This window comes from Topomyia yanbarensis, chromosome 3, assembly GCF_030247195.1.
Source record: "Topomyia yanbarensis strain Yona2022 chromosome 3, ASM3024719v1, whole genome shotgun sequence".
NCBI lineage: Eukaryota > Metazoa > Arthropoda > Insecta > Diptera > Culicidae > Topomyia > Topomyia yanbarensis.
Window position 1 is genome coordinate 381,701,228 of NC_080672.1, and position 14,833 is coordinate 381,716,060.

Sequence of the window (14,833 nt, forward strand, 5' to 3'; positions counted from 1 at the left end):
AACATCCATTCTGCCTGCATTTCTCCTTCCATTAGATGCTCACAGTTTAGTAGTACCTTTTAATCATACGACTCACGGTTGATTGCACGATTCCCAATTGTTTTCCGATGTCCCGATGGGTGTCGCAAAATGAATTCGCGACGTTGCTTTTCGTTCCAATTTTCGAAACACTGACAGCTAAAGACGCTGAATTACTGAATAAAGCCTCGCCATCTTATCCCAACTAAATGACACTGATAGGTTTCGTGCTCGATCGGAATGACACTGACAGATAAATGGTAAACAAACGATTGACGTGACGAGTCTTTATCCAGTGGGATTCAACGTCGTTCTGACAGCGATAAAAACACAATGTAATAAATACTTTCTAAACTACTTCTTCCCAAATTTTCAAGAGAAAACATCCCGATGTGTTGTGTTGTGTTGTGCAGCGTTTTTTTCATGATGCAATTTGATGAATCTTTATCTACCATTTGCATCTTGTTTGGCGGTGCTATTTGTTGCTATAAAAGTACTGGATGTAATCGTTGATGATTCAATATAAGATTCTGGTTTAGCTGTCGTTGCTGGTTGGACCACTGCTTGCGTTTTCGCTTTCGGCGTTGAAGTCGAGATTTTTTTTTTTTTGGTTATGGCAAAATTCAATGTATGCCCGCCGCGCTGGAGGGAATATTGCAGTTGTTTGCCTCGTCCTTAGTTCGTTTGAGGCAGCGCGTTCATTCAGTTATTTTCGATTCAAATTCAACTTCATAGATTACACAATTCACTTTTTCTCGAAAATGTAACAGATGCCACCTTCTGCTTTTAATTTCAAAGAGCTCATATAAAACACATGAATGTTTAGGTGGGTGAATGCATTAATATTGCCTCCGAGCTGAAGGCTTTAGACTCTGCTTTAAACTTCAGTCAAGATGCAGATTAAAGGATGAATAAGGCGTTGAAACTGAATCCTGGTTGCGGTTAATGCAGCAGAAATGGGGAACAAAAGAGAGATTTTATACCACTGTTTGCCTTAGTTGTTCGTAGAATTGAAACGTAACAGTTTGTTGGTTATATGTGCCAGTTGGTTACATTTTCCAGGGTCACGAAGAAAGGAATGGAGTGTTCTATCCGCATTCTCACAACCCGGACAGCGTAGGAAATGGGGAACAAATTCCTGAACACGTCTTTATCGGCAACAACTTCGTCGTCTTGCGACATGAATTTACGGATAACGCCATCAGGAGACAAATCATGTAGTCTTCCGTCGATTGCACCGCCCTCCTTGTGGACGGGGACCTTAATCTTAACTTAATCCTGTTCATAAAGATGTGTCATGCTGTTACTGTAGATAAATTGATCTAGTGAGGTACGAGGTATGCATACCAGAGCCAAATTTCGAACATGTTGAAGCTGAATGAGATTAACGTTATATCTGGCAATACACATATTCCCTTTTAACGTGGCGTTGGTTGCTGTACAGATTTAGATAACTCTAATTGCTTTAGTAATAAAAGTTTTTCCTTCTCGTGTTGTTGATCGCTTTCACGTGTCATTCATGGCAAAGCTTTCCTCATTTTTGTTGTACCCTCATTCGTACGATGTAGACGATCATATCGCTCCTTTTTGACGTATAACCGCTTTGAGCATTCGCTTTCTAGTTTCGTCAAGTACATATCCCACATACCACCAGAACATGGTCAGAGGCGACGTTTGTTTCTCAGAAGGTCCTGACATCAATGACATCGGAGAAATACCCAGCTGATTTTGGATCGCGTTTTGCCATTCGGGATTTCCAGTTGTGCTTCTTAATAGCATTTCGTGTTAAAAATTGCTACAGATATTCATATTTACATCGGGCCGCGCCGAGGTTGGTCAACCAATATTTCCAACTATCAAAGACAACTGTCACGATACTCAGTGTCCTCTCCGCTTTTACCTGAACCAGCGCCAATCGATCGACAAATCAGCTGTCAGGCTACGAAATAAAACAGTAATCAGGATCCAAGATATCGATTCAGATAGGAGAAAACGTTGATTGAATTCTATGAAATAAACAATTTATCATTTACAGATGAGACTATATATTAAATTCTATTCAATACGACTTTTACTGGATTTATTGATTTGAACTACATATAATTTTAGCGACTCATTATCGCCGAAATGCGGTATAACTTTTGGAAGGCGTTTTATAAAGCTTATTATTATGGACCCTCCATATTCTCGAGTTGAATTTTTGATCGCTGGTATTTATTATCGCACAACGTGGTTTTGCGGATTCTCCATTTTGTTAAGATGATTTTCCAATAGAAAAAATAACTGTCGATAATTGGCAACCTTCTTCAAAAGTACACTGAGATAAATCCGTAGATTTCCGTAGAAAAAATTGCATTTCCGTAGATTTTATCTACGGATCCGTAGATCCGTAGAAAACCTCCAAATCCGTAGATCTACGGAGATTTCCGTAGATCTGACATCGCTGCTTCCAGGCCCCATTAGTTGATTCTCTGAGTTGTACGGTCATCATGCAATAGTCAGGATTGGGGAACATAGATTTGACACTTTTAATAGAAACGTAGCATCAACGATGACAAGGGAAAAAAGGAATGTATGAAGCAGAATGCCAAATTCTAGATCTGGAGCTTCTTCTTACTGTATGTCTTAAATAATTGCCACAGACGGTTGGAACAGTAGTTAGATAAGAACAAAATGTTGGTGGGCAAGCCATTTGTAGGTGCGATATGAATTAGCGAAATTTTCATTACTTCTGAAACCATATATGGAAGAAAGTGTCCCTGAAAGAGATTTACTCTTTCCATGCATTGCAATATGGTCTTTTCTGACTGACTTTAGGTACTCTAATCTGGTTTTAAAATGAGTATCACCTGTATCAGTCCCGATCATGTTTATAATATTTGAGCAGTTTTTGTTTCTTAAAAATAAGATCCCAAAACAGAGTATCATTAAATATTTTTTATAAATCCTTTATTTCGATTGCTTCCTCATATTTAACACGAATTTCATTGTCGAATATTTATTTGACCACTTCTTCATTAAGCTACAAAATCAGCTTTTAAGACCTACGTGGTCGGCTCGGAATGTTGGGGAACCGACTTTACCTACCTAACATGCATTTGTTTTAACAATCTGCTCGCAGAATCTCAAGACAAGCTTAAACTAATTATATATCTTTCCTTTTATCCTTACTCTCAACAGGTACTGGTGAATCGGGTAAATCTACGTTCATCAAACAGATGCGTATTATCCACGGTAGCGGTTACTCGGACGAAGACAAGCGTGGCTTTATTAAACTAGTGTACCAAAATATTTTTATGGCAATGCAGTCGATGATTCGGGCGATGGACCTGCTGAAGATACAGTACAGTGATCCAGCGAATATGGTAAGATGCAACTAAACGTAGGTCAAAAGTCCAACGGTATGTAATGCTAACCTGTTTTAGGAACACGCGGAGCTGATACGAAGCGTGGATTTTGAAACGGTGACCACATTTGAACCACCATATGTTCAAGCAATCAAGGATCTGTGGGCTGAAGCCGGTATCCAAGAATGCTACGACAGGAGGAGGGAGTATCAGCTAACAGATTCAGCCAAATAGTAAGTATACTTTGTGTTCTAATTTGATGGATCAGGTCTTGTTCAGTTCATCTAATGGAACCCTTTCTTCTGGAAGGTTATCGATATACTTCGTAGTCGTATTTCAGTACTCGTTTACCATAGATTTCTTACAGCACAATAGACTAGTATGGTAACAACATATTTAATAAATTGTTTTGTCTGTTCAAATTTCTATCTCGCAACACTACGAACAATTGACGTAAAACAGTTACCTTATGGAAATAGACCGTGTGGCGGCGACCAACTATCTTCCGACGGAACAAGACATTCTGAGAGTGCGTGTGCCCACGACAGGAATTATCGAGTATCCCTTCGATCTGGAGGAGATCCGGTTTAGGTATCCATACAATGCAACTTGGCTTCGATTTGGTTTCCCTCTGTTGGAATTTGCATAAATTCGGGCGAATGCTGGCTTTTTCTGTTTTTTGTGCCTGTGATTTTTTAACCAACCAACTAATAACCAATTCGTCCAGCATGACAGGTTTATGTTCGTTCAATAACGGTCCACCTTAATTGCACTAAAATCATCCATTGTTTCTAATTTTCCATCAGTCTGCGCATCATGACCTAATCACTCATGCTCAGAACGAAGGGAAGCTGGCACGCAACATTCATATTTAACTTATTTTGTTTACTCCATTGCTGGCTGACTGAAATATTCGTGTCTGTGCATCTTGGTGTTTTTTTTTTGGAATTGAAAGATGATTGCTGTTTTTATTATTGTATTTGTTCGCATTTGCATCCAGAGACCTTGTGTTATTTGTGTTGATTTTTGTGACCGTACTTGCATTTATCATCATTCCAGCGTTTTATAATACGATCAATCGCTTCTGCGAATTAGAATTCATTGCGGAACCGGTAATACACGCTTAAATCATATATAATTTGGCCCACGGGATTTGACAGGTTTTCCCATTCACGTGGTTAAAAGGTTGCACGCTTTTCCATTTCTGGGAATACTTACTGCATCGGCAGGTCATACTAGTTAGTGCTTCCCACAATCATTGGCTTTCAACGTTTGTATTCACGTCGCGAAAACAGCCCAGTGTTTGTGTCTGTGTGGTCGCGTGCGGTGCAATCAGTAGTCACTCTGTCTGTGAGTGTTTTCCATGTGCTCGTTGTCGAGGAGCCGATCAGTACCTACTGCTCTGATTAATGGTCGCGATCGCTTCCAAAGCAAGTGTTTCGGTCGTCCTTTGATCTCCGACATGACGGGGCTCGGTGCGCGTTCTGCTGACTGTCACGTGATTGTGTACACTTCTGTGTGTGCTTTACGTTTTGCCCGAGTTTTTGGTATTATTATTGAGGGCCTAGCGTAGGAGCGGTTTTGTTATCTGAGAAGCATGGGTTAGTTAATATTCGGCGAGGGTAAAGACAAGGAAACAGTTTGGGTGACAAAACTACGTGTAAATCAACATTTATATAGGCGCTGATTAGGATCACAACTATCGGTATTAAGATGAATAGGGGTGAAGTAGTAGTAAAAATCTTTAGTTTTAGCTCCAAATTTGTATTATATTTGTGATTTCCACTTCTCATTAGTAATCCTGCAATATTCATTGCAATTGAGGGAGTGTGTAACTGGTGGTACTTTGATGGACTCTAGCAGACGAACCAAGTTTAATTCGGGTAAATCCTTTCTTGATAATATTTTTCTTATCTTAGAGATCCGAAATAAGAAAAAACATCTTTTTTATTTTTTTTTATAAATTTTGTGCTGTCAGATCCCCTTAAGGTAAATTTAAGATAAATAATCAGGAAAGGTTATGAGGCTATATCTAGGGACTAAAGAAGAATATTTTAAGAGTTTCGGTTTCTTAAAAAGAAAAAAAATATATGTCCCAATTTTGTCAATATCCCCGTTTTATCAGTCTGAAATTCACCAAGGGACTGATAAAACGGGTCTTCACTGTATTGCATTTATTAAAACGTTGTTTAAATGTTGCATTGCTGTATGGGAATTGAATGAATAGCAGTTGACTAACACAATCGCCGCAAAAAAATGTTCAAGCCGACGATACCTTACCTCCTCCCCGTAGGGTTCAACTGAGAAAGCCTCGAAAAGCGGCCATTTTTGAAATCGAAAAAAACAGCTATTTCTCGCATCCTTGGAATATTCTTTTTAATTCGTTCATTTGACACAGCTCATAGTGATAGCCTAACGGCGCCGTAATTTTGATTATCCGTTGGATCTCGCGCACGAAACTTTTGATTGCGGCGCGGAAACTGGCTTTCGCAGCAGGAAAACCTTTGTCAGCGCGCATACTGCGTCATGGGGGTCTTTAAATTCTCGCCACTTCGAAAAGACAGCTCGTGATCAAATGTTCTTCCCTGCTTCTTGCACTTGCAGGTGACCAGTGTAAATCCGTCGTATTGTTATTGACTTCTTCACTAATGTTGCTTGCTAGATGCTGCTTCTGCGGTTGTCATAATGGCCTGAACAGCAGCCACAAATTTGGCAATTGTTTGTGGTTGAGGTATTGTAAAACGAAAACGATCGTTGACTTCCTTAACCCCTTCATGCACATGTTGCTTATAAACAACAACTTTTTAAAATATCTTTTACTTAAGCACCAACAGTTGTAAGTATTATCCGTAGAACAGAAGTTATTGGAAATAGTCTGATCGCATTCCGTTGGAGCAGTGCTGCCAGAGACACTTTCAGTTAACGGTGAAAAATGAAATTTTGATATATCCAAGTTATCTTGAAATAATTTGAAAACCTAAGGAAACCTAACAATTTAGATTGTCTTCGACTACATTTTCCATGCATTTGGGCTATTGTAGACATTCTAGAAGAATTGTATTATAAATCGAGAAGTTACTAGTTGTTGTTCACTTGGCTCGATGGTAGGTCTGACCCAGGCAGAATTTAAAAGTAGACTTAGTTATTAGGGTGGTGTAAAGGGTAACGAAAAAAAACCGCATGCTTTGTTTTCAAAGATCGCCGCATCAATCTGTTGGTCATCTTGTATGAAAATAAAACACATTTGTGAAAAGCCCTTAAACAAGGAGTCTGTAATTGTAATCTATTGATCATATGCTAGCCAGCTAGTTTCAAACTACGGATCAATTTAATGATATTGGAGGGAACCCGCGAAAAAGAAATATTTTTATTTTGTATTAATCATTCAATTTACGACTATTTGGATCGCTATCAATAGTTTTAACCAAATTATTATTTGTGCAATATGATATTTAATTCTTGTTTCCAAATGTTTGTTCTTTCGGTGCTTTATTTTTTTTGCTGTCTAAATTCAAAAGAACGAAAAATCTCAAGAATAGTTCATATTCAAAATAAGAAAAAACCTCAAAGTAATAAAATTAAAAGTCAAAAACAATTAGCTGTAAATGTATAAAAGCAGGTAAAATCCCAGATCCTTTAAGGGATTATATCCAAATGAATCGAAAAATTCGAAAATTTTGTTCTCGTGTTTTCTTATTGTACCTTCCCCCAAGAATGTTGCTACAAAATTTCAAAAGAATCCGACTATTACAACTGAACTTATAGCGCTAAGTAGCCGAAGGTGTTCTGCAACCTAAGTGACTCTGATTTTTACGCGCTCAGGGTTTTCTCTGAACGTATCTAGTCTAGTCTACACATACACAGCCAATACATGTAGGGATCCTAGAAAATTGCAAACGTTCGCCTACAATTTTACTTACCAATATTAATGTTTGTGATACATATGATATGCGGCACTATCATTAAAGCGGCCAGGCCAACTGTGCAGCGTACAAAGTGAAGATGATTCAAAATTATACGGCAATTAAATTATTCATTTAATGCAAAATTTAATCAACGAACCATTTCAAACCCTGAATAAGGAAGAAACGTGGATAACCGTACCGACCGTTTCAATTTGATATTTCCTCAAAAGACCAAATGCGTATATATTTAAATGCCTACCGAATGCTTATTGATTCAAGAAGTCACTTTCTCAGAATGTACATTAGTGTTAGTGCATTACTGATCTTTCGCAAAGTAAGTTGCTTGCAAAATGTGTTGGCGGATTCGCGTAGAACAATAACGAGAGTTATAATAAACTCATCTCGAAAATTAGTCCAAAGATGCTTCGTGGGGGTGTTTTGCCAGTCAAAATTGTATCTTATATTTTCAACGAAGGAAATGTTTTGGTTTTGAAGATATTACAAGCATTGTAAGTATCTTTTAGCCCTAATGTTCATCGATTTGTTGCCAAAAGAGACCGAGGCTAGGGGCTACTAAAGAGGGAAGAATGGCACTTCGTTAGCATAAAAATGATATTCTTGGCACTACTGCGGCCTCCGAAGGTCCGAGTCAGTATGGAGTCGGAATAGATGACTCTATGTAGGTCGAATATTACTCATCTAAAGATTGTACAATATTGACAATATTGGATTACCATTTGCCCGTAATGGTATTTCGAGAAATTGCATCCCAGAAAATTACTGATTTGGTAACATATTATTTCGGTTATTGGCCTACAATGTCCATGATCGCATATTTGTCCCTTCTGCTGTAGGATTTCCTATCTTTATGGGACTGAGTTGCGATCATGGGCAGTGCAGGTTTGGCTAATCAAATACATCTGAGGTCTTTTATCCCAAATGGTTTTAAGCCAAATTGTTTTATTCGATTCTGCTAAATGACCTTAATGCCAAATGGTTTTATACCAAATGACCGCTTAACTCTCGCTATGGTTATACCAAGTGAGTAATTCCATGAAGATCCGTCCGAAAATCACTAAAATCGTGACCGACCATTTTAGATTCCGATGAAACTTTACTGGTTTAACCGGCATGGAAAACTAAGCATTTTGCACAGTCAATAAGATTAGCTAGTAAAACAACCAAAATATAATTCAACTATATAGTTTAATCATCAGATTCTATGGAGGGATTCCATGAGAAACCGGCCGACCGCAAAATATAACCATCGTCGATTCGAACGAAACTTTGCAGGTGTGTTCGCTGTATGAATCTCCATGATATTCTCTGGCAATTGGAATATTTTGATACAAGAGTAATTTTTCAAAAGGGCGTAAACGTTTCTACGAGTATGAATTTCAAATTTTTTTTGTTCGATTACTGTATTTTATACAGCAAAACTATCTGAGAACAAGTTACAGGGAATGAATACTTCTGTCCGAAAAAATATGCATTTAAAAAAATGTTGTGTCCTTTTTGCAAAAAAACAAAAATTTATGATAAAAATTTAAATTGCGAAAAAAACCCATTTTTTTAATTTTTTTATGTTTTGTTACCAAAAACCTAAAGAGAAAAGGAACATTTTGATTGTGATTGCATGATGGAGAAAAAATCGGTGAAAAAGTTTTTCTAACAATAACTTCGTACATGTTTTTAAATTTCATACTAATTGACATACAAAATTGTAATTTTATTACAGAATATAATTCTAAGCACCATTTAGGATCTTCGTGGAATTCCTCTATGGTTGATTAATATTTTGATTGTTTTTGTATAGCTTTCAAACGGTTTACAATATCGCTTTGATGTCAATGGGAAAGTTACAGGAAATATTATGAGCCTTACGAAAAACCAATTGTTGTTAATGGAGAAACACGAATAACATATGAAAATGTCGTAATATAACAAAATAATTGTGTTGTTAAAACTAAATTAAAAACATCTCGAAAACTACATTTCAGAAAATTTTTGTTATGAGCATTTTGATTTAAAATGATACTTAGAATTATATTCTGTAATAAAATTACAGTTTTGTATGTCAATTAGTATGAAATTTAAAAACATGTATAAAGTTATTGTTAGAAAAAAAATTTGCTGATAATTTCTCCATCTTGAAATCACATTCAAAATGTTTCCTTTCTCTTTAGGTTTTTGTTGTGTTTTACAAGTCGAAATATTATTCACGAAATGGCGACTTGACAGTACTGTTAAATATAGTGAACAATAATGCAGAAAATGTTTGGTGAAATTACCGATAGTCGTTAAAGAAAGAAAGCAAATTTTACGCGATTTTTGATTGGATTGTTGAAATCTTCGTAGAAAGATTTTACTTCGCAAAACTTGAAAAATATCGTACAATTTTCGACTGGCTTAGCGTATCCCAAGAGCCTCAATCCCTTGAAAGAAAAAAACAATCAAACTGAAATCGACTACGCTTAGTTAGGTTCCCGAAACGTCTTCACACTGATCTAGTGTTTTTTATGGTTTGATTATTATTGTTCTCTACCTGACGTCTGTTTTTCGTTTCAAAATTACCCAGTTACCTAAGCGATCTGGCACGTATCGAAGCTGAAGATTACCTCCCAACCGAGCAGGATATTCTGAGAGCTCGAGCACCGACAACCGGAATCCTAGAGTATCCGTTCGATTTGGATAGTATTGTATTTAGGTAATGCCGCCAAGTGTTCAATGAAACAGGTGTCTGTTCTCCCGTATGGCTAGAGCAGAGTATTACGGCTAGTGTTACTGTCCTACGCTGGTGGAAGCCAATTCGTCACTTCCTACTACACCTAGGGAAATGGAGTTGTTGGTTTTGAAGTTTCCGCTTTCTTCTAACAAACAAAAGCGACTTATTTAGCTTTTCTTACGGCGGCTAGAGATATTATGTTTGGTACGACCAACCTTTGGCAGGAGTAGTTTGTTCTATCAGTAATAGAAGGGTTTGTCATTGTGTTTCTATGTTCATATAGTTATAAAATGTGCAAGTTTTCTCATACATGCTTCAAACCCAAACTCATTTGTTCATATCCAACGCCCATGCAATCATTCGACCTGCTGATAATGTTCGTAGTACTACTTTTAATAATTATGGTATTTCGTCAACTAATTTGGTGTTCATTATTTAGCTTAGTTCGTATTTTATCTGTACTAATTTTATCGTAGAAAGACAAAGCTTTTACGTGTTTCATTATGCAGTTTTTCGGCCTGTCACTAAACTATTTCTTTATTTTTGTTTTATCACATACATCAATACGATATAGAATGGTTGACGTCGGAGGACAAAGATCTGAAAGAAGGAAATGGATTCATTGCTTCGAGAATGTGACATCGATCATCTTCTTAGTGGCGTTGTCAGAGTACGATCAGATTCTGTTTGAGTCCGAGAATGAGGTAAGGCCAATGACTGAACGCGAACTCGGTTTACTAAATATTTTCTCTATTTCAGAACCGTATGGAGGAATCGAAAGCTTTATTCAAGACTATCATTACGTATCCATGGTTCCAACATTCATCGGTAATTCTGTTCTTGAACAAGAAGGATTTGCTGGAGGAAAAGATAATGTATTCGCATTTGGTAGACTACTTTCCAGAGTATGATGGTGAGTAACATTAGTTCGCTTAAAAATGCATTCAGTTTGTTTACATTGAGTACAACAAAATTAACAAATCAAGGCCCGAAGCACGATGATGTCAAAGCGCGAGAGTTTATTCTGAAAGTTTATCTGCGAGAGAACCCAGATCCGGATAGGATGTGCTACTCGCATTTCACTGCTGCCACAGGTCAATCTTTTTTATTTTGTCTTCCGAGGCCTTAGAAATGCGCGCTAGAACGTTATTCCTTATTAGTAACATACTGCCCCTTATTGCTAATAGTAGAAACGTATTACTGATACACGCAAACCCTTTCATTCTATTCCTCACCATACAATGATTTCCAGGACCACAAAGAGACGCAATAGCTGCCAGAGAATTTATACTCCGTATGTTTGTAGACTTGAACCCAGATTCGGAGAAGATTATCTATTCGCATTTCACATGCGCAACCGGTAAGCTAGTTCTAACATGCTAGAATTTATTTCATCTCGTCGCCCTGATCCTTCATTCATTCAATAATATCTAGTTTATCGTTTGGTGAGTTGGCTTTGGTTGAATGCTTTGTCGTAATATAAGCGCCAATTCGTTTTTTTTTTTTTTTGACTAACAAATTATCTTTTTTTTATTAACATTGACTGCTTTTACGGAAACGTCAAATTTTTGTTTCGTCTACGCAATCGAAACGGATAACAGATACCGAAAACATCAAGCTTGTATTCTGTGCCGTCAAGGATACGATAATGCAAACTGCTCTGAAGGAATTTAATTTAGCCTGATTCTGTTGTGTATTTCATTTCATTACCGAACCCTCTAATGTTTTGCCGTTTATTCATTTTATCCTATTGGATTGGACAGTTATGATATCAACTCATTAGTATTAATAAAGTTTGTATGTTTCACGCATGGTTTATGTTTTTCTTCATTTGATTTTCCAAGGTCACTCACTCATCAACTAACATCACCTCATTGAGGAACTATCTTCAATCAAATGTTGTGGCTGAATAATTGCTTTCCTTCAACTGTGTACTTTCGAGACTCAGTATTAGTTGAAACGCGATAGTTCAGATTCCATAGCGTGTTAGGTTTAGCACATTATTGTTGGATGAACAATAAACCGTAGAGATCAATGCATTTTCCACACTAGTGAAATTTATTTATTTTTTTGTAAGAGTTAATAACACATTGGCTCAGCTGAATCCACCTAAATTGCAGCGCTCCTCTCATATTTGTATCTGTCGAATTAGCTTGGCGTACCATTTTTACCGGTTTGGTATCCTAATGATACGCTCAGTTTACCGCAACCATTCCATTTTTTGCCGTGATGTTTCTCCAAGCCGCAATTGTGAGCTCGTGATTCACACGATGTCTCCAAACTGCGTTTTACATCTGTACCCCGCCGTTGCATGCATGTTGCACCTCCGCCAGTATAGTCTTGTTTTCATGGCCGTAGACGACACCAGTCCAATGAGGGATAATTGACATGTGGGTTATGTTAATATGTCTATCGAAAGCTTTCAATCTATATTTCATACGAAATATATTAAAGCTAAAATTAAGCAATTTTTTGTATTTTAAATCGTTTTGTTCACTAGACTGGTTCCTAAAGTCCTACTTCCCACTGATATCTTATGGGACGCGCTCAACTATAGGTACACTAGTACAACTGTAGGGTGTCAGGCCATGTGGCATAAAACCATTTGGTATAAGCCCGCTTGGCATACAGTCCGACTGAGTGGTAGCGGAAAGGAAGCGATTTGCCGTAGGCCCGTAGTCACATTGGGTGGCGGCCAGTTTTTTTTTAAATTTATAGCGTCGGAAGCGGCGCTACTTTGCAAGCAAGCCCAAGTAGCATTTCTAGTTTTATAGCATGCTACAAGTGCATTTTAAGAAGGGCTTTAAGAGCGTCATAAAACCTGTTACTTGGGAAGCAACCATTCGTATGTGCAGAGTACTCAAATATTGGTGCTATGTGTAGTTTAAGTCGGACAGAACTGGATAGAAAATGATGTGGCGTAGCCCCATGAGCCGACGAGCGTATGTGATTTGGGATTCCACGAATCTTCTTTCAGGGACGTGTCGAAAAATATTGTTGAATCAGAAGCATGAGAAAGGTTGGTACGGTTGGGATAATATGAAGAAGAATTGATGTTTTGTGCCATGTCATCGAAGTACAAATATATAAATCGGGTTTGAGAATTGTGCTCGACAAGTCTCTCGAAATTTGGTCCCAAAATCGATTTTTCAACAGAAGGACCCCCGCGAGCACGCCTAGGCTCTTTGTATGGGTCGAGTGCAGGTAATCCAAAGCAATACGCAAAAAAACAATACTGGATTTACAAAATACAAAAACACCCGTACTTTATCACCGACAATGTCATTGTTTGGTATAACCTGATCAGGTTTCCTTCAGGTCCCGGTTATTGTACTGAGAAAGTTGGTCCATTGTTGGCACTTTTGTTTCAGATACCTAATGTGAGATCCCCTGGTATCTTTAGAGTCGAATCATGCCCCGAAATATTTGAAAGTTGAAACCTGAGCTATTGTCTGACCCATTAATTGAAGCTCTAGTTGCGTTGATTTGCGCTTCCTTGAAAATACGACTAGCTCTGTTTTCTCCGTGGAGAACTCGATACCCAGCTGAAGGGACCAAGCAGACAAACTGCCTAAGGTATCTTGCAATGGTCCTTGCAGATCGATGGCTTTGGGACCTGTAATAGAGACCATCATCAGCAAGCTGCCGTACAGGATTGAACAATCATCAATATCATTCACGTAAAAATTGTAGAGAAGGGCGACATGAGCCCTGGGGAAGACCTATGTAACTAAAACATGCACTTTCATGTGTTTTTCAAACAGCAAGTTTAGCAAAAAGTTTTTCAGAGTCGGAACATGCTTGTGCAGCTTCCTCAGAAAGGCTTTCGATGCTATCTGCTCTTTGCTAGCATAAGCCATTTGAATTTCTGTTGAGAGCAACGCAAGATAATCGTTCATCCCTTTATCTTTGCGGAAACCAAATTGTGTATCTGACAGTAAGCCATTTGCTTCAACCAAATTGTCGAAGCGAAACAAGATAATTTTCTCAAACAACTTTCGGATACATGACAGCATAGCAATCGGTCGATATGAGTTGTGGTCGGAGGCTGGTTTTCCTGGTTTTTGGATGGCGATGACCTTCATTTGCCTTCAGTCATGAGGGAAAATTTTACCCTCAAGATACTTATGACAAATATCAACAAGCAGATTCTTTAACAAGTTAAATTTGATTCTATCTATCCCTGGGGCTTTATTGTTACATGTTAAGAGAGCAAGTGAACCTCCACCATTGAAAACGGTGTTTCGTTCGCGTTTTCGTTTGACGTCGCGGCGCGGTAGATCTTCTGTGCCAGGGCGTGATCCGGACAAACCTTCTTGGCAAAATCGAATATTCAACGGTTTGAAAATTCTACGCTCTCATTAGTACTGTTTCGGTTTCGTAAGCGCCGGGCCGTGCCGTGCCCCAAAGAGTGCTCATCGATGTTTCTCTCGTTAGCCCGTCGACGAACAGGCGCCAGTAGCTTCGTTTTTTGGCTTTCATCAAACTCTTCATGCGCGTTTCTGCCATCGCACATTGTCGGTAGCTGTCTGGTAATCCGTCGTCCCGGTAGGTCTTATACGCGGTGGCCTTCTCCGTGTATACGTCTGAGCACTCTTTGTCCCACCATGGGTTGGGGGAACGCCCGCGAGAGTTGGCGTCTGGTACGCGTTTAGTCTGAGCTTGAATCGCGGTATCGAGTATTAAGCCAGTTAGGAACCCGTATTCTTCCTCCGGAGGAAGCTCTTGTGTCGACTCTATTTTTCCGGATTGTATTGTATTCGGTGGCCCTGAACCGTTAGTAATTGTGGTCTGGCAAGCAACAACTTAAATGCCTGGTGTCGAGGGGAGGTCGATTC

General features: G+C 38.4%; 1 protein-coding gene across 9 annotated transcripts in view; it reads left to right on the forward strand.

Moving 5' to 3' along the window:
* LOC131692050 (guanine nucleotide-binding protein G(q) subunit alpha) overlaps positions 1-14,833 on the forward strand; it is an 82,957-nt gene that overhangs the window by 57,126 nt on the left and 10,998 nt on the right. For 5 of the 9 annotated variants that reach the window (XM_058978891.1, XM_058978889.1, XM_058978886.1 and 2 more), the window contains exons 3-9: positions 3,199-3,383; positions 3,444-3,598; positions 9,849-9,977; positions 10,570-10,699; positions 10,755-10,908; positions 10,982-11,089; positions 11,597-11,806. In XM_058978891.1, the coding sequence (XP_058834874.1) occupies positions 3,199-3,383; positions 3,444-3,598; positions 9,849-9,977; positions 10,570-10,699; positions 10,755-10,908; positions 10,982-11,089; positions 11,597-11,679 (944 nt within the window). In that variant the 3' untranslated portion in view covers positions 11,680-11,806. Of the gene's footprint in view, positions 1-3,198; positions 3,384-3,443; positions 3,599-3,827; positions 3,957-9,848; positions 9,978-10,569; positions 10,700-10,754; positions 10,909-10,981; positions 11,090-11,247; positions 11,356-11,596; positions 11,807-14,833 lie in introns of those variants that run through there. The other 4 variants (XM_058978894.1, XM_058978888.1, XM_058978893.1 and 1 more) reach the window with 4 other exon arrangements.